The sequence below is a fragment of the Protopterus annectens genome, chromosome 6.part1 (genome assembly GCF_019279795.1).
Source record: "Protopterus annectens isolate FY-2018-M chromosome 6.part1, PAN1.0, whole genome shotgun sequence".
In the NCBI taxonomy this organism is placed as follows: domain Eukaryota; kingdom Metazoa; phylum Chordata; order Ceratodontiformes; family Protopteridae; genus Protopterus; species Protopterus annectens.
The window spans coordinates 355,477,780-355,496,457 of NC_056738.1; the positions used below are offsets into that span (position 1 = coordinate 355,477,780).

At 41.0% G+C, this 18,678-nt stretch overlaps 2 protein-coding genes across 3 annotated transcripts in view; one reads left to right on the forward strand and one right to left on the reverse strand.

Annotated features, from left to right (window-relative positions):
• ATG2A (autophagy related 2A) overlaps positions 1 to 18,678 on the reverse strand; it is a 2,853,001-nt gene that overhangs the window by 168,207 nt on the left and 2,666,116 nt on the right. The window lies entirely within an intron of this gene.
• Positions 2,269 to 8,682, forward strand: LOC122805556 (general transcription factor II-I repeat domain-containing protein 2A-like). Of its 2 annotated transcripts, none has more exons than XM_044075773.1 (2): positions 2,269 to 2,406; positions 6,416 to 8,682. In XM_044075773.1, the coding sequence occupies exon 2, from the start codon at positions 7,176 to 7,178 to the stop codon at positions 8,106 to 8,108; it is 933 nt and encodes a 310-aa protein (XP_043931708.1). In that variant the 5' UTR covers positions 2,269 to 2,406; positions 6,416 to 7,175; the 3' UTR covers positions 8,109 to 8,682. Both variants share the same exon structure in this region, with proteins under 2 accessions (XP_043931708.1, XP_043931709.1).

Genomic DNA, 18,678 nt, shown 5'->3' on the forward strand with positions numbered 1-18,678 from the left:
CCGATCCATGACCTCTTCTGTCTTGGATGACATTTGCTCGGCAGCTACTTGGGCTTCCTCTCATACCTTTATTACACACTACAAATTGGATTTGATCTCCAGAGGACGTGCATCGTTTGGCTCAGCAGTGCTCCGGAATTTCCTTCCATAAGGGCCTCCCAAGTTGTTGGTAGCTGGGGACTCTGTCCCACAGGTTGCAGAGCAAATGAAGTTAACTACTTCAGATAAAGAAGTTATGTACTCACCATAACGTTCCATCTGAGTAGGTAACTTCATTTGTCTGCAACCGACCCACCCTCCATCCCCCGCATCCTTAGTTCGTTATCTAAGAGCCAGGATATGGCTTCTTTTCATGGACGTCATTGTAACAGTATGGAACTACTGCTAGGTTATGGAATTCCTTATTGTCCTTTGGCAAACTCGATCTGAGGGTTAGAGGGAGATGGCAGGGAATTATGGGTAGGGGAGGAGTTTGGAGCTCGGATCTATTAGCTTGGAAAGCTGCCGGCTCGGATCCGAGTCGGATCCAATACACAGGTTGCAGACAAATGAAGTTACCTACTCAGATGGAACGTTATGGTGAGTACATAACTTCTTTTTAACAATTATGGAATGTGCATGTTTTCTGCTCCTTTTTTCTTTTCTTTTGCTAGGATATATTTTAATGAAAAAAAAACACATAGCTGCATTTTGGGCATTTATCACTGTGTGATTGTCAGGCACTAAAACTAATTTTTATAGCAAAGATGTGAGGATAAGTGCATGGTTATATATTAAAGGGCAGACTGGAGGAATGAGTAAGTGAAAAAAGTGTCAAAAATGCCTTTCTCACCAGCTTGAGTTTGTTTTCCTCTTACCTTCTTAAGTGAGTTGCAGTTTGGGTAGTGTCTGACAAGGCAAACTGAAATTATTTTGGAAATACCAACATTTATAAAATAAGATTCAGACAAAGGCCAACAATAAAGGATCCCATGTATCTTTTAAGTTTGTTTTTGCTTTAGCTTTGTGTTGATTTTTAAACTGCCATTGCTTTTAAAGGTAAATAAGAGATTTTGGTGAAACGGCTCAAGACAAGGAATTATTATTATTATATTGTCAGTCTCTGCCATGCAATCCAATTACCATGGTACTTGTTTTCTGTTAAGATCCTACCTAGACTTAAGCAGCAGTAATAAATATGAACTTGTGTTATGACTCAGGGATTAGTTCGTTATTAGCACATATGCATACATGATGTTTAAATACTGAAACATGTTCATTATTTGTAAATTGTTACAGCACTATTAGCAGCTAATTGCTAATAGGTACCCTTCAGTGCTGCAACAGAAAAAGCAGAAGGTGCAGTATGCTCGAACTGATGTGTGTGTGTGTGTGTGTGTGTGTGTGTGTGTGTGTGTGTGTGCGTGCACAAATGTATGCGTTTATATTACTTCTCCTTGCTATAAAATGCAATGCAAGACATTACTGCTGTAGTTGGAGTCCCCAGATGTCACTTCTGCAAATTTTAAACCAGAATGTCAAAGCTCTATTTTCATCACTAACACGGCTACTTAAAAGTTAATTAAAAAGGTGTGTGTGTGTGTGTGTGTGTGTGTGTGTGTGTGTGTGTGTGTGTGTGTGTGTGTGTGTGTGTGTGTGTGTGTGTGTACACCTTGGAGTAGCATGCCGAAAAAAATCTGGACATCATCTTAGACTCGCATTAGTCCATTTTGCACTTCATGTAGTGACTGAGTTCCTGCTATGACAGCGGCATAATAAATAACTGCAGTTGCCGCCCTTGGTTTTTCTGTTGTCTTTCTGTAGAAAAAGTATTTGAAAAAAGTTATTGAGAGACATATGGCATAGACTTGTATTGTTTGGGTAGTTTTTGATGGCAAATGTTCGATATGAGTAGTTAAGAGGTTGATTAAAATGAGTAGTAAACGGTGCGACATGAGGTGTGATCAGGTTTAGCAGCCCAGCCTTCAGGTGTCCTTAAACATCTTTTTCTGTGAAACAATTGCCATATGCCTCAGTGCTAATATGCACATTATTTAATTTGCTGTTTTTATATCCTTGATCATTCTAATAAAATGTTCATCATTAGCATTACCTCAGTGGCATTTTGGGCTATCTTCCAAGGTAACCCAGTAATGGCAACTTTTCAAAAGCTCAGATTCCTTTTCCTGTCTCTTCCTGTGACAGCTGATTGACTCAGCATACCGAGAGGGAAGCCTTCAGCTGTGACGGGAAGTGTGTGTTCAGTCTTTTTCTGCCATGTAAAGAAGGTCCTCTGGCTCTTCACAGGACCCAGTGCAGATTTTTCGGGCCTACTGCTCAGATGAGCCCCATTTAGAGGACCCTCCCTTCCTCTCATTTTATTGACAGATGTATTATTCTCCTTCTGTTGTTGTGTTTACTGAAAAAGTATGTATATTCATTGTATTATTTTATTTTGGTCAGTGCAGTAGATCACATGGGAATTTCTGCATGCAGCAGGGTTTATTTGGCTTCTATCTTTGACAAATGCTTATTACAGTTTCTGAGGAAACATTCGGCAGTTCTCTCAGAAGTGCAGTGCACATGTCTGCTGTTGGATGCTAAAGGTCTGACTTTACTATTGTAGTCTAATTTATTTTCATTTTTTGACAGGAAGATATCGCAGAAGTTGGATTTTTCAGCATTTACATATTTATTATATGTATGACTCTACTGCTTTTAACATTTGTCACAGTTTTACAACAAATTAATTTAATTGAATATGTGGTAAAAATTTTACTCTGACAATAAATATAGTTTAAATTGCTATTAGCATTATTTCGACAGTTTAATGCAGTGAGTGAGTGAGGAGTTAATTTTTAACATTTGTTTGGTGGGTGCTTTCATGTTTGCACTTCGTGTACTGGAAATTCTTTAACTTCCGTCAGTTGTAAAATAATTCTGAACACATTTCAAACTTTTTTGTGACGATAGCACAGTTTGGCTGAGTTTAGTTGCCTGGAGACTTGGTTATTACTAGAAACTTTAAGAAGAAAGGTTTTACTTTCCAATGTAAAGAAAGAAAACATGGAAAAATAGGACAGAAGGAATTCAAATGATTGGAACGGTGCTTGAGGCAATACTTATTTTATGGAGGAATGAAGGCATTGTGTTTAGGAATTCAGAGTTGCACTCTTTCATGGTTTCTTTCGATGTAAAATTCTAATATGTAAATAGGGTCATCTTTTGGAAAGTCACTGTAGTACTGCGTTAGACTTGGGAGACAGGTATTTGCTCCCCAATTCATTGTGTTGTTAGTTCTTTAATATTCACATAATTTTAGCTTGATCATTTATGTGGGATAAACCCTTTTTAGAGAAGCATGCCTGAAGGTCAGAGATTTATGAGATAATATGATTGCCCCTGACAGTGAGTGGCATTTGGAAGACATTTGCATGTGGACTTGTTTTTTTATTAACATATCAGTTGATGTGTAGAATTATACTTATGGGATTTTTATTTCTTTTTAAAGGTTACAATGCCTGCACAAAGTAGTATACAGCCAATATTGTTTGTAGTTTGGATTGCCCATACCTGTCAACTCCTATAACTTTTAGAAATTGCACTTGTGAGTTTTAGCCTTCAGATTTAGCTTTGCTCTTTCTAGATTTATCAGTTTTCTTGATAGTGATGGATTTGTTTAAGTTACATACATTGTTAATTGGTGACAAAGCCAATAAAAACATTTCTTATCACAAATATTATTATACATAAACTTGTATCTGGAGTATCTCAAGAATCATTATCAGGTCCTACAGTTTTCATCATCTTCATTAACAGTATAGTGCCTGCTTCCCATCTATCTCAGCTCTCATCCCTTGAAATGCAGAAAAAAAATGAGAGAAACCACTCAAAATGATTTACATAGCTAGGCAGTTGCAAGTTCAGTAGAACAAGTGTATTTTCTTGGTTTACAGGTGCAAAATGGAGTCAAAGTACCTGTTTATTTTCATGTTCTGCACAGCACTGAAACTTCCAGAAGTAGACTTAGATTAAGACAGCAATGTCTCCGCTGCTCATGCAAAATAAAATAGTGAAAATAAAGGTGTGACGCCCTTGCACTAGCCCAGTAATCAAGGAGGCTCAATCCTTAACACCATCTCCAGTGAGGGACGTGCACATTGGGAGAATGACAAGTACACACAGTAAAGTACAGTTTCCCTTAAGAGCACACAGAGATCACAGTCAGTCTGCAGGCTGGTTTCTCCCTCTTCCTCCAGATCCCCAATAAGACTCCCCACTGGCACATTTATAAGGTTAAGATCTCAGCCAAGTGGTCAAGCCAAAACCTCCAGCACCCTCTCTGTCCAACCAGTGCTCCATGTCCCTGCCCCAGTAGCTGTCACACATACACACCACACACACACACTTTGAGATTTCATTTGTAGAAACACACTGACATTCCTGGGGAAAGCTGGCACAGGTTCACTAGCGATGGCCCCTTCTGCCCACACTATAAGGTAGTATCAGCTGACATAACCACGCTTACTTATCAGCGACTATAAGGCCCTTCCCAAAGGGTGACCAATCTTACTGTGTAATGTTACTGTTATCCAAATGGTAAGTGTGACCAACAACAAGGCTATTGGAATGGGCTATGCAGTGTCACAAAATACATATGCAAGTACTCTAAGAGCTTAAATATCTCTAACAAACTAGTTACGATTAAAAGGTTAATATTTAATAATAAATAAAAGAAGAGACAAGACAATACTCAATAACTCAACTCAGTGATAACAGAGTTCAGAATCACAGGAAATATTTTAACAACACTGCAGAACAGTCTCACATAAATACAGCAAACATCTCTCTGCTGTCAGATGCAGAATAATTTGAAATGGTTCAGTCTAGTCTGCTAAATGGACAATGGAAACCTTTATTTTCCTGCGGAAATTTTTTTTTTTTTACTTTGGTAACATGCAAAGTGATTATACTTAATGGAATTATTCCATGACCTGACTTAAATACAAAAAATTAAAAAAGCACAACTGCACAGGTAGTTAAAACATACCCAAAGGGGATGATGATGCATTTTTTTGGCATTTAGCTTGAGGCCATGTTTCTGTCACCAGTCATTTGTTTGGGTGAGAGACTCTTGTCTAGTAGCTTATTCAGAATTGTTTTATTAAGTCAGTAATGTGAGTTCCTTACTTTATTGCAAAATTGTTGGCTTATTTTTGTGGATTATAGTATTGTAGGACTGCTAATGTTGACATTTTATGTACTTGGACTGCTGGAGTGGTTTTCCCAGTGAGCATTGGTATGGCTGTAGTGAATAACTAAAATGACAGTGCTAGTGTGTGCTAGTTTTTTCTTTGCAAGTGAATGAGTTTACAAATAAAAATAAGTGGTCAATGTGCCCAAACTCACACAATACAGAGAGTTATTTTGGCAATTAATGCTTGAGGCTAGTAGTCACCCAGGTTTAAATGAAATTATCTCTCTAAAACCTGTATTAAAGTTGAGATCAGCCAAGTGATAACCACTCACCCATATATCAGTTGTACTTATATATATATATATATATATATTTATATATATATATATTTATACACATTTTAAAATTTTTCATACATACATTTTTATATGTTTTTCAAGCATTTTGCACACAGGTACATTTTTTATGTATTAATTAAAATGTTTTTTAGATCATACAATATTTATACATTTTTACTATGTATTCCTGCCTGTAAAGTTTTTGTTTCACCACTAGATGGTGATATTGTTTCTTTGATTTTTGTTAAGAAATCTGCAATTTCAACAACAAGGATGTTAATTGAATGTATTAACATTTTAATTAGTTAGGAGACACCATTGGTAAATTCAAACAACATCTGACTTATAAATTTAGCACACTGAGCACTGTTTAGCTTTTCTGATGAAGTGCATGTCAACGAAAACGCGCTGAGAACTGTAGCAGCGTTATTGTTTTTGTTTCTGTTCTGCGAGGTTTGTTTGTGGAGTGAAAACAAACATCTCTTGCTGATCTGCTGTGCCTGTCAAGTGAATGAGTTTCCTTGGGTAGCATGCAAAGTAAACAGTGTTTAACTTGACAGTAGGGCTGTGATTAAGTTATTGAAAGCTACCATCCTTGTACCAGTAAGAAATTGTTGCGTACATGCTAACCATACATATGTTCATAGCTCTATCACAGTCCATCTGAATTTCATGAATTCCACCTGTCTTTCCCCTGCCTGGATATTTTCCTGTTACGCAGTGGATGTAAAATGCTTCCTCCAGCACCATTAGCATATACTACAACTATGGCTAGTCTTGGGTTTCATTTCCTTAGTTTTGTAATGTAAATTGTTAGCCATTGTTTTAAAAATAATAAATTTAACTAGGGACAAAGTAGTTAGTAGTAGTTAATACTAGTTACTCCTTTTTTACTTTTCAGCATGGCTTCCGCATCATGCCAAAATAAAACTGCTACCAAAAGAAAAATAGCGGATGAAAGGAGAGTGTTTCAGGAGAAATGGACTGACGACTATTTCTTTGTTGAATCTAATAATATAGCACTTTGCTTACAATGCAGAGAAGTGGTACCTGTTTTCAAGGATTACAATTTGAAACGGCATTATATTCAAATGCACCCCAAATTAAGTGAATTTCAAGGAGTGTGCCATAAACAAAAAATATTAGATGTAAAGAAAAATATTAGATTCCAACAACAGCTGTTTCGAAAATCGGCTACTCAACCGGATTCCTTAGTGAAAGCAAGTTATGTTGTAGCAAACTTAATTGCTAAAAAATCCAAGCCATTTGCTGATGGCGAATTTATAAAAGAATGCCATGAAAGTGTAGCAGACATAATCTGTCCTGAAAAAAAATCTGATTTTTCCAAAATAAGTTTATCTCACCAGACAATCGCTAGGCGTGTGGAAGATATATCAAAATATACTGAAAATACTTTGGAATCTCGGTGTGCAACTTTCAAGTTTTACTCCATAGCTTTGGATAAGAGCACAGATGTTACAGATACGGCACAACTTGCCATATTTATTCGAGGCGTTGACAAGGATTTCGGTATTACTGAAGAACTGGCCTCTCTGGTACCACTGAAAGATACCACAAAGTCTATTGATCTCTATAAAGCACTAAAGCAACACTGGCAAGATTTTCCTTGACCATCGAAAACATGTCTGGCATAGTAACTGATGGTGCCTCCAGCTATGATTGGAAAGAAGGAAGGTTTAACAACACTGATGGAAGATGATGCAAAACAGATCAGTAATGTGTGTTTTATGAAGTACCACTGCATTATACATCAAGAAAATCTGTGTGCACTGACTTTAAAAATGGAAGATATTATGAATGCTGTTATTAAAACAATAAATTTTATAAGATCCAGAGGATTAATTCACAGCTATGGATACATTGTGTACTTCACTGCAGTAAGGTGGTTAAGTCATGGTAAAATGCTGAAAGGTTTTTATGATTTGAGAAATGAAATAAAGTGCTTTATGGAGTCAAAAGGAAAGCCTGTACCCGAATTTGAAAATGCTAACTGGATGGCTGATTTAGCATTCTTAGTAGACATCACTGCTCATTTAAATGACCTGAACCTGTGCCTCCAAGGTGAAAATCTACTAATAACTGACATGTTTCAAATAGTGACGGCATTTGAAGTGAAACTGAAATTAATACACTGTCAGATTAAGAACAGTAACTTCATTCACTTTCAAACACTGTCTGAACAAAGCCACATAAATACTGAAAAATATGCAGCATTAATTAATAGTTTAGCACAGGACTTTCAGAGCAGATTTCAAGATTTCAGAAAACACCAACAGCATTTCAGTATATTTGCTACTCCTTTTTCAATTGACATCAACATGTTGCCTGCAAACCTGCAAATGAAATGCATAGAATTGCAGTCAGATATACAACTTAAAGAAAAAATTCTGCAAGCGTCTTTAATGGAGTTTTATAAGTTGTATCTGCCAAAAGAAAAATGTCCGTCACTTCATGAACATGCCCTGTTCATGACATCTCTGTTGGGGAGTGCGTACATTTGCGAGCAATTTTTTTCTCGCATGAAATATACAAAAAATAAAATCAGAACTAAAATTTCAGATGAGCATCCTTGAAAATACTCTTTGCATCGCCACTACCTCTATCAAAACAGATATAGATGCACTGGTATCACAAAGACAGGCTCAGTATTCACATTAAAAAGATTATGCTGATAATGTTTGTTTACTACACAAAAGAACAATCTTGGCTTGACAGCCTGAACCTCCTGATATGGAAACTAAGTATAACAAGAACTATGACCAGTATGTTTGAATTCTGCAAAGGTCTGTGCCTAGCTTCACCCTTGTGAAAAGGTTTCATGAATAAACACCGTCACTACTAATAAAGTCAGTTATTTGCGGAAATTTGTGAAATGTAAACACTGGAAGACCGCTTTCAAATTTTCGGGAAACGACTCAAGTTGGAGACGTATAGTGAGCTAAGGAAGAAGTACAAAAAGGTGTCATCTGATAATGTTATGCCTCATTGGGTGATCTGTACAAGTCATCTGATGACGCTACAACTCATTGGGTGATCTGTACAAGTCATCAGCTGAAATGTGCACTCATGGACCTTCTTTCATCTTCAGACCAGCCTGACCAGATGTAGCATGTCCTGAATAATTTCAGGGACAGATTCCAAAGCTAGAAATGTGCCTTTCCAAAGGGGTGCTCAGTTTGAGAATACCACTGATGAACCTTCTTTCATCTTCAGACCAGCCTGACCAGACAGCAGTGCAAAAGCAAGAAATATTGTTAGTGCCATATTTCAGGGACAGATTCCAAAGCTAGAAATGTGCCTTTCCAAAGGGGTGCTCAGTTTGAGAATACCACTGATGAACCTTCTTTCATCTTCAGACCAGCCTGACCAGACAGCAGTGCAAAAGCAAGAAATATTGCCAGTGCCATATTTCAGGGACATATTCCAAAGCTAGAAACAGAAGATTACATGAGCGCTTTGGACAACATATGGACATTAAGGACATGATGGAAGACATGGACATCTTTAAAAAAACAGCAAAATCAGAGGTATGATTTCATACAAATTGAAGGGTTCATAGCTGTTATTTTTTTTTTAACAAATAAACTAAGATGTTAAACTAAGATGTTAGAGTTAACTGTTATTTTAAGAATTAGAATGAGAATTTGAATTTTACGGCAAATATTATGCATTTATTTCATTTATTCATTGTTCAAATTCACCTGCAATACAGCCAGGGTGTCGACTTTGGTCGCCCGCAACAGCGATACAGTTAACTATATGATATATTTTACATGCGGCCCCAAGACAATTTCTGTTGACTCAATGCGGCCCCTGCAAGTGAAAAGGTTGGACACCCCTGAATTGTAGAGGGTACCACTGAGTGAGAAGTAACCACTGGAGAAGTCTCATGTGGAATCTGGCCAGAGGAACAATTGTGATCGAGGCTGCCATTGACCCCAAGAGTTGGAGTATGGACCGAGCAGATGATTTGTAGTAACAGAGTAGCGGCTGAACCTGTTGTCTTATTCTTTGAAGTCTGTGATCCAGAAGAGATGTTGTGCAATTCCTTGTGTCCAACAGAACCCCGATGAATTCTAAAGTGTGTGTTGGGGTCATGCTGGACTTCTCCCAGTTTATAATGTTTCCCAGCATTGTGCTGTGAGAAAAGTGTAGTCTAGGGCTTCTTCCAGTAGATGCTTGGTGGGGACAGTGAGGAGACAGTCATCTGGATATGGAAACGCCTGGAATCCTTGAAGCCACAGGTGACCGATGACCACTGCCATGCATTTGGTGAACACTCTGGGGCCTGTATAGAGACCAAAGTGCAGTGCTCAAAATTGGTAGTTACTGGCTCCTATATGGAAGCGGAGGTATCTTCTTGAGTGCTTGTCCATTTTTATATGGTAATATGCATCCTGAAGATCTACAGAACACATCCAATTGTCTTCTTCCAGAAGAGGAAGGAGAGACTGAACCATGACCATTCGGAATTTCTCAGTTTTTACAAATTTGTTCAGTGTGCTGAGATCCAGAATCGGTCTCCAGTTGCCTGTCTTTTTTGGCACTAAAAAGAACCTTGAGTAAAAACTGGATCCTATCTGGTCTGGGGGGACCGTCTGGATGACTTTTTTGTAGCAGCTTTTGGATTTTGTGTGCTGCTGCTTCCCTTTGACTGGGTGGGACATTGGGTAAGTCTCTGGATGAGGTGGGACAGAAAAGGAAGGGGATGCAATAGCCTCTGGATATTATCAGTTGTACCCAAGAATCGGTGGTTATGTTTTGCCAGGCAGTGAGGTACAAGGAAAAATGACCCCCGACCGCTTCCAGAGGTGAGCAGTTGGGCAACGCTTCAGGAGCACTGGTAGGGTTGTCCTGAGAAAGAACCTCTGGAACCCCGGTTTCGCGGACCTCTCCTGCCCCGAGAGGGGCGTATTCCATTGGAGTTTCCCCCCTCTGCCTCTAGGGGAGAACTCGGCACGTGCGTCACAGAAAGAGCCCTGTGATTTTCTGTGCCACATCTTCCCGCTCCTCTAATTTCTGGAGTAGAATTGTTGAGGAGTAGAGTGTTGGACACCAACAGCAGATAGGGTCTTACCATCTTGTTTGCACCTTGCCAGCCTGTCTTTAACTTTAGCGCCAAACAATGAAGTAACCTTGATGGGGGCATTCATAAAGGAAGCCTTAAAGGAGTCTGGAAAGGTGCATCCAGGTATGTCGTCTCGTGACTACACATGCGCCTGCTCCTCTAGCCACTCCTTCTGCCGTGTGTGAAACAAGGCGCATGAAAGAATTGGATATGGATTCTAGGGTCACTATCTGAGAAGCTACGTTGTCATGGACCTCATCAGAAACAGCTCCTGCCAAGGTTTCAGAGAGTTGGTTGATAAGGTCCCTCTGGAGCCTTGTAAAGTATGCCAAGTAGTTCAAGGACCTTAAGGCGAAGGTCGATGAAGCAAACACAGACTCCCCAGGTCTATCGCCTGGGACTCCTTGTTGCGGATGGACAGTCTGGCTCTCCTTTGCCAAGTCTTTTTTGGTTGCAGCCTCCACCACCATGGCATCTCCTGGAAGACCTTTGGACCAATGGGGATGCTCAGCTGGGGGAGACAAAATCTTGTCAGGCCTCCGCGGTATAGCTTCCAGGGTGTTAGGAGCCTTCCATGCACGCTGGATGATGAGCTGGACAAGCTCATCGGTTGGCGGGGTAACCCAGGAGGCAGGGGGCCGGGCACAAAACGCCTGCAGGAATACAGACTGCTATGAAGAAGGGTTGAAGGACTTCTAGTCACCCCTCTTCTGTCTTAGGATCTCGAGGATGTCACCAAAGGACACATCAGAGGGTGACCGTGGGGACCCTTCCCCTTCAAAGTTCATATCTTCAGTCAAAGACTCCTCAGTGGAGTCCATGTGCTTCCTGTTGCATGAAACCTTGCAAGAGACTTCTTCAGTGGGGAGCTCTGGGGAAGACTGCAAAGAGGGGGTCTCCTGAGGGAGAGAAACTTGAGGCCCTTGGGCCCAGTGTCCAATGGTTGTGGCTTGAGACAGTTGCGGCAGAGAGGGGGAGAAGGACTCCGACATGGAGGCTTTGCCAGCGGAGACAAGCACCTTCTCCATGGCCTGGAAGGCCAGACCGCCCGAACAGGGATGGTATCCAGGAACAGAGCAGAACAACCTCAAAACCGGGGTCACACCCTGCTCCGAGGAGCCGACCCCCAGACCAGAAGTCTCAAGAGGGCTGTGGAGCATGAGGGAAGGAGGATTCCTGGAGGGTAAATTGGCGTGGAATCAAGAATGCCCTCCCCCACGGCATAGCCACTAGCCAGAGAAGAGCCCAATGTCCAGTGCACCGAGGGGCACACGGATGACTCCTGCTCCAAAGTGAGGTCCACTATTGAGGTGGAAGGAAGGGAAGCTGCTGTCAGAGGAAGGGGCTTCGATGCTTCCGTGGAAGTCAAAGGAGGAGTATACATTGGAGTCTGTGGAGAAATTTGGACACCTGGAAGAGGGAACATAACTTTAGATGGTTGAGAGACCCCTGGCCACAAGCAACTGGTTGACAAGCCACAACACATCTTGTTCTGAGAGGCTCCTAGTCGACCTCATAAAGAAACCCGAAGGTGATTCTGACCTTTCTAGAAAAGGGCTATATTGGCTTCCAACAAACGGATCCAAGGAAGGGGAATACTTAGTACTTGCCAGTGCGTGTGATGCAGAGCCTGGTGTCTGCACCAAGGAGAATGGTGTTAAGGTTATCTGCACCGATGAAGGCAGTGCCATAGAAGTCGAAGGTGTCTGCACCATAAAGGGCAGTGTGGCAAATGCCTGCATCAATGAGTATGATGCTGTTGAGGAAGGTGTCTGCACCGGTAATGACGGTGCCGAAAAAGACTGCACCGAAGAGCATGTTGGTGCCGAAGGTGTCTGCACCACAGAGGACAGTATCATCAAACTCGATGCCGAAGGAGTTTGCACCAACAGTGCAGAAGGAGACTGTACCTGCAGAGACAGTGTCAATAAAGGCTGCTACGAAACAGTGGGAGCCATAAGTGTCTGCACCGGGAACTCCAGTACCGGTGGTGATAAAGAGACCATAGCTGGAACAAGAATCAACTGGGGCGGTGCCGAGGCAGAGGACGAAATGGCCACAGATGGCAGCGCCAGGCTCAAAATCTTTACCTTTTTGTGAGTCGACTCCTTGCGATCTCCAGAGGGAGATGAAGTGAGCAACCTCAAGGGGGAAGAAGAAGAACGCCTCTTACGGGGTTTAGCAGAAGGGGGTGAGCCTCTGACCCAGAGATGGCCTCACAGAAAAGAGTTTTAAGGAGGCCTTTCAGGATTAACTTGTTCTTCCTTTCATTGAGAGTCCTGGTCGAAAAATTTCTACAAATCCCACACGGGGGATCTACTGAAAGGTGGGAGACATTCAAATAATAGACACACAAATCATGGCCATCAGAAAGCGGCAACTTAGAGCCGCATTCCGTACATTGTTTGAAACCAGCACTACTTTTCTTGCCTGACATAATGATACAGAGAAGGATGGCAGTACCAAGGAGTTAAGAAAGCTACCCAAAAGGGTAAGAAGAGAGAAAAGAGGGATTACCAACATTGGTAATAAAGAATTACCTCAAAGGTAAGAAAAGGGTAATAAAATGGAAGAAAAACTATAGGGAGAGAGTCTTAAAGTTACGATAGGGTAGGTGTATAGAGATAGCAAGTGAAAGAAAACTTTTTAAGCACTAACAATATAAAAACTTTCAAAAATTGTTCACTTAGCTGAGAGAGAATGGCTTGACACGGCTGTACAGCAATGTGGCAAATGAGATCTGGGGTAACAGGGAGCAGAGCATTCTGGGTAGGATCTTGGCTCGAAAGATTTTGGTTGATGCGAGCTTGGTATGAGGCCGGCTCAGTTCCAAGGAACGAACTGATAACCCATCAGTAATGAATGAACAAAGATTTATCAGATGGGGTATTTCAGAGCTATACAGTTAAGGCTCCTATACATAACACAAGCAAAAACCTATAATTCAAAGTGGAAAGGGATGATGTTGAAATGGGGGACTCTCAAGAAACAAGGAGAGACTGGGATTTTGAATGCAGGCCTTTAAGGAGGATAACAATAATCATACAGTATATTATACTCAAAGTAGCAGAAAGTATTCTAAGAACTAAGCCAACATGGGAATGGAGAAAGGAGATTCTGCCAATAGGGATGACTCCAATTAGGGATATAAACAATAAGCAAGAGCGGGTTGGAATTTATTGGAGAAAACTGGCAAAGTAACCAAGGTATTGGGAGCAAATAACTAGAGAGGGAAAGATGATAGAATGGGAAGACACCAAGAATTTATTTGGACTGCAGGTTAGAGATTGCCTTCCCTATCAAAGATTGATATCAGAGTATAGGAAAAGAAAAAGAAATAGGAGGGTCCTAAATGAAAGACCAGCACTAGTACAGTTTTAGTACAATCAAGAACAGAAGCTGCCACTAAAAAAGGAATAATTAGTAGAGCATATAAAATACTGCAGGATAACTATAAGAATCAATCAGAGGAGGTCAGAAAGGATTGGGAAGAAAAATTGGATAAGCAATTCATAAAGAAACAATGGTAAGCTATATGTATGTCTTCCAAATATGATTTAGGATTTTTGCCTGGAAATGGTTTCATAGATATTTTTAGACCCCAAGTAGATTTCAGAGAATTTTTCTCAGGTAGACAGCAAATGTTGGAGGTGTGATGGGGAATAAAGAGGTAATTGGGAATATATTTTCTGGAAGTGAGGTGGGTTGGTGGACTTTAAGGATTCCCTGTGGGATGCACTGTCGGAGATGCTAGGTGGGCAGATTGGTGTAACAAAGGAGATGATTTTTCTAAGCTATAATACAGAATCAGAATTGCTTAGACGTGGTAAGTCCTTGCTGTCTTTAATTATGGTGGCTGCCAAAAAAGCAGTTACTAGAAAATGGAAATCAAAATCTAAACCAACTATATCAGAAGTAGTAAATATAGTAATAGAGATAAAACAACTAGAATTGAGATCTTTAGAAAAAGGCAGGAGCAAACTAAACAGGAAAAATGGGAACTGTGGGAACAATACATACAGGGGAGGAATGAGGTTTAAAAGAAGGTAGGACTTAAATGACCTATCTAATGTTTGACTGAAAACAATTAGGTAGATTATAAGTGATGTATAATGTTTGGAACTGGCAGTCTGGCTTGGGATCTAAAATGCTTGCAACTAGGACTGTATCGGTGTGGTTTGTTTTCATTTATATAAATTTATGATTGCTTATGTCGTAAGTGATGGTTTAATAAAGATATTTCTTGTACTTGAAATAGCTTCTCTAGCTTACCCTAAACAAGCCTAAACTGTTTTTTTAGCTGTTTGCTGCATTATTTTAAAATCTGCACTTAAAGTTACTTTTTAGTCGAATTTGATTGAAAGTTTGTTTGTTTGTTTAATTTAACTGTTGAGGCTGCCCACTAAAGTGTGCTAGCCTGTGTAACTGATTTATTACTGTTTCTGCATTTTCTGTGTGTTTCTATCTAAAAACAAAAAAAACAAAAAATAATCCTTGTTTTCCCACCTCTCCTCGACTAGTTTAGACCAGTTTACAGGCATTGCTGTATTCTGGGCTGTGGTGTAGTTCCTGTGTTATCCATTACCTTACTTGGATAGAAGGAAGTTTCTTTGCTCACCAGTGGGAGTGGGGAGCCTTGAGCAGCCTACCTGTCCCTGTAGGAAGTGACCTCAGCACAAGAGCTGTAGTAATTGGTTGTTTTGGACCATTTCTAGCTCTTTTGAAGTTCCCTGTTTAAAATCCGCCTCTGGGCGTTTTTCTGGCTATACTACTCAGACAAGCTCCTCGTGGTCCTGCAGAGTGGTCCTAGCTACAGAGAACTCAGAAAAGCGACTACTTTCTGGATTTAAGTATCTTTACTGTTTTTTGACTTGAAATAGCTTCTCTAGCTTACCCTAAACAAGCTTAAACTGTTTTTTAGCTGTTTGCTGCATTATTTTAAAATCTGCACTTAAAGTTACTTTTTAGTCGAATTTGATCGAAAGTTTGTTTGTTTGTTTAATTTAACTGTTGAGGCTGCCCACTAAAGTGTGCTAGCCTGTGTAACTGATTTATTACTGTTTCTGCATTTTCTGTGTGTTTCTATCTAAAAACAAAAAAAATAAATAAATAATCCTTGTTTTCCCGCCTCTCCTCGACTAGTTTAGACCAGTTTACAGGCATTGCTGTATTCTGGGCTGTGGTGTAGTTCCTGTGTTGTCCATTACCTTACTTGGATAGAAGGAAGTTTCTTTGCTCACCAGTGGGAGTGGGGAGCCTTGAGCAGCCTACCTGTCCCTGTAGGAAGTGACCTCAGCACAAGAGCCGTAGTAATTGGTTGTTTTGGACCATTTCTAGCTCTTTTGAAGTTCCCTGTTTAAAATCCGCGTTTGCACGGCTTTGCGCAGTTGTGTGCATAGCACAGCACCGGTTAAACTTCTTCTGGCTCTGCCAAGTCTGCTCTTCAAATTTTCCCTTAAGGAAGCTCTACTCTTAGTATAATCAGACTACTCGCTATATTATAAGCCTAGCATTTGTTCTCAAAACTTCTTTACTAAGTAAGCACTCTCATACTAAGTAAGCACTACATCCACCTACCACCCCTGTGACTATCCACTTCCCTTAAAGGCACAGCACTCCCTTATACTGTCTAGCATGTCGAGTGGTAGATTACTGGCGTCCTCTCCAGTTCAGCTGGTTAATCTGGGTATCTTGAGACAATGCTACAATTGTCTCATGTACACAGACAACCCTCTCCTCCTCCCAACAAACACAAATACATGTGAGAGATGCAACTATATAGCCAAACTGGAGGCTGAACTCTCTCAACTCAGGGCTGGCATGACCAGACAGGAGGAGATGGTAACCACACACACAACAAACCCAGTCCCACATAGACCTACCACAACTGCAAACCAAACACATAAAAACACAAAGACATACTCGGAGGCTCTAATAAAAAACTTACCAAAACAACAGAGGCTCCCAAAGCAGACATCCAAAAATCCACCACCTCAAAACAAAACACATGCAACACATACTTCAATAAATCAGTGTGTCAATCAATCACAGCCCTTAAGGCCAAACACCATGCCTGATACACTAGTAATAGGTTACTCTATAGTCATACACACTGATGTCCCGATTACCAGGCTGAACAAGGAGAGGGTGACTGTGAGCTGCCTATCGGGAGCTAGGATCCACCACATAACACACGCACTCAGGTCACTCCAAAGCAAGTACAAATATGACTCCGTCATTGTCCATGCTGGCGTGAATGACCTGAGACGTACCTCCCTGGACTACATGAAAAGAGACATAGAGGAGCTCTCTGATTATGTAGCCCAGGCTGGTATGACCCTGACCCTGAGCAGCATCTTGCCCTCACCAAGAATGATGCCACAATACAAAGACAAGATGATCAGCTTTAATAATTGGCTCAAGTACTGGTGTCATTCTAAGGGGATCCAATGTCTGTCTGCCTGAGATGTCATGTTGGACAAGCCACGCTGCTTCGCAAGGGACGGCTTGCACCTGTCACCACTGGGCTTCAGGATATTGGCTAAGGGTCTTGCCACCCCCACAGTGCCTTTTTTAGGCAAGGCTCAAAAGACAAACCCACCTCCTTAGAAAACAAAAATGGAAAAAACTAAGGGTAATGCTGCTCTACGCTAGAAGTCTAAATCTCAAGATGCAGGCACTCAATGCACTCCTCAGTATGGAGAACATCGACGTCTGTGCAGTAACTGAAACCTGGTTCAAGGCTCCTGAGAGCACCCCAGCACTACCAAGCTATACCTCGTATCATGCTTTTCGGCCCCAAAACCCGGGCCAAACCACAAAGAGAGGAGGGAGTGTCCATATTCATCAAGGACACCCACACCTCCAGGTTAGTAGCAACACATGAAGCATTAGAGACCATACAGGTGCAACTAACCATAGGCAAAACTGCTATACAACTGGTAGCATGTTACAGACCACCCTCCCAATCTCAGGAACCCCACTCAGCCTTCCTGAAGACATTGGAGGATATGAATGTATCACAAAATACCATCATACTGGGAGACTTCAACTACCCAAACATAGATTGGGTACATTATTCTAGCCCTAACACCCTAGCCCAAAGGTTCCTGGAATTCATAAATTCAAATGCACTGGAACAACTAGTCACCTCTCCCACTAGGGAGATAATATACTAGACCTGATCATCACAAACATGGGGACAAAATGCTCCACACCGGAGGTATACCCCTCACTAGTAAGATCTGACCATAAACTAATCACCCTGGATATACATATCCCACCTCCACCCCCAGCACAAAAGACCACAGTGAAAACTTCTCAAAAGCAGACTTCACTCTTCTTAAGACTGAGATGGTATCCTTTAAGCCCACTGGGCCAGTGGATACCACATCCCACAATGCCGAATCCTTCACAACTGCTTTCTATGGACATCTCCAAGAATGCATGGATCATGCAATCCCAAATAAATTCAAGCCCCTCTCCACCAAAGGCAAGCATCCTGTCTGGTGGACCTCAGCCATTAACAAACTGTATAACAAAAGAAGGAAGCTACTGCACGACAGAGCAAAATCCCATAAAGGGAAGACATCTCTGATCAACACCACTAGCAGAAAACTATGTTCTCTCATAAAAACATCCAAGGCCAACTTTGAGGGAAAACCACTAAGGACACTAAAGATAACCACAAAGCCTTCTTAAGCTATGTTAGAAACCTGGGCAGAAACCCTCAGATATGCTCAGAGTTAGTTCACAACAACAAAAAATACACTGAACCCACAGATATTGCCAACATTCTGGCTGACAGGTTCAGTGAAAATTTCTCCCCTCCCTCACCCCCAAAAGAAGAAATACTTATCCCAGCTAAATGTAATTTCCCTGTCATCTCAGATGTCCAAGTGAAAACCGCCCTCAACAAAGCTAAAAACACAGCATCAATGGGACCTGACGGTATCCCGGGTTGCGTGCTACATGAACTCCAAGAGGAGCTAAACCCGCACATAAAAATGCTATTTAACCTTAGCCTTACTACAGGATATGTACCTGAACACTGGCGTACAGCAACAGTGGTCCCA

Coding starts and splice junctions, on each gene's coding strand:
- LOC122805556 (XM_044075773.1), top strand. CDS start 7,176: ATGGTGCCTCCAGCTATGATTGGAAAGAAGGAAGGTTTAACAACACTG.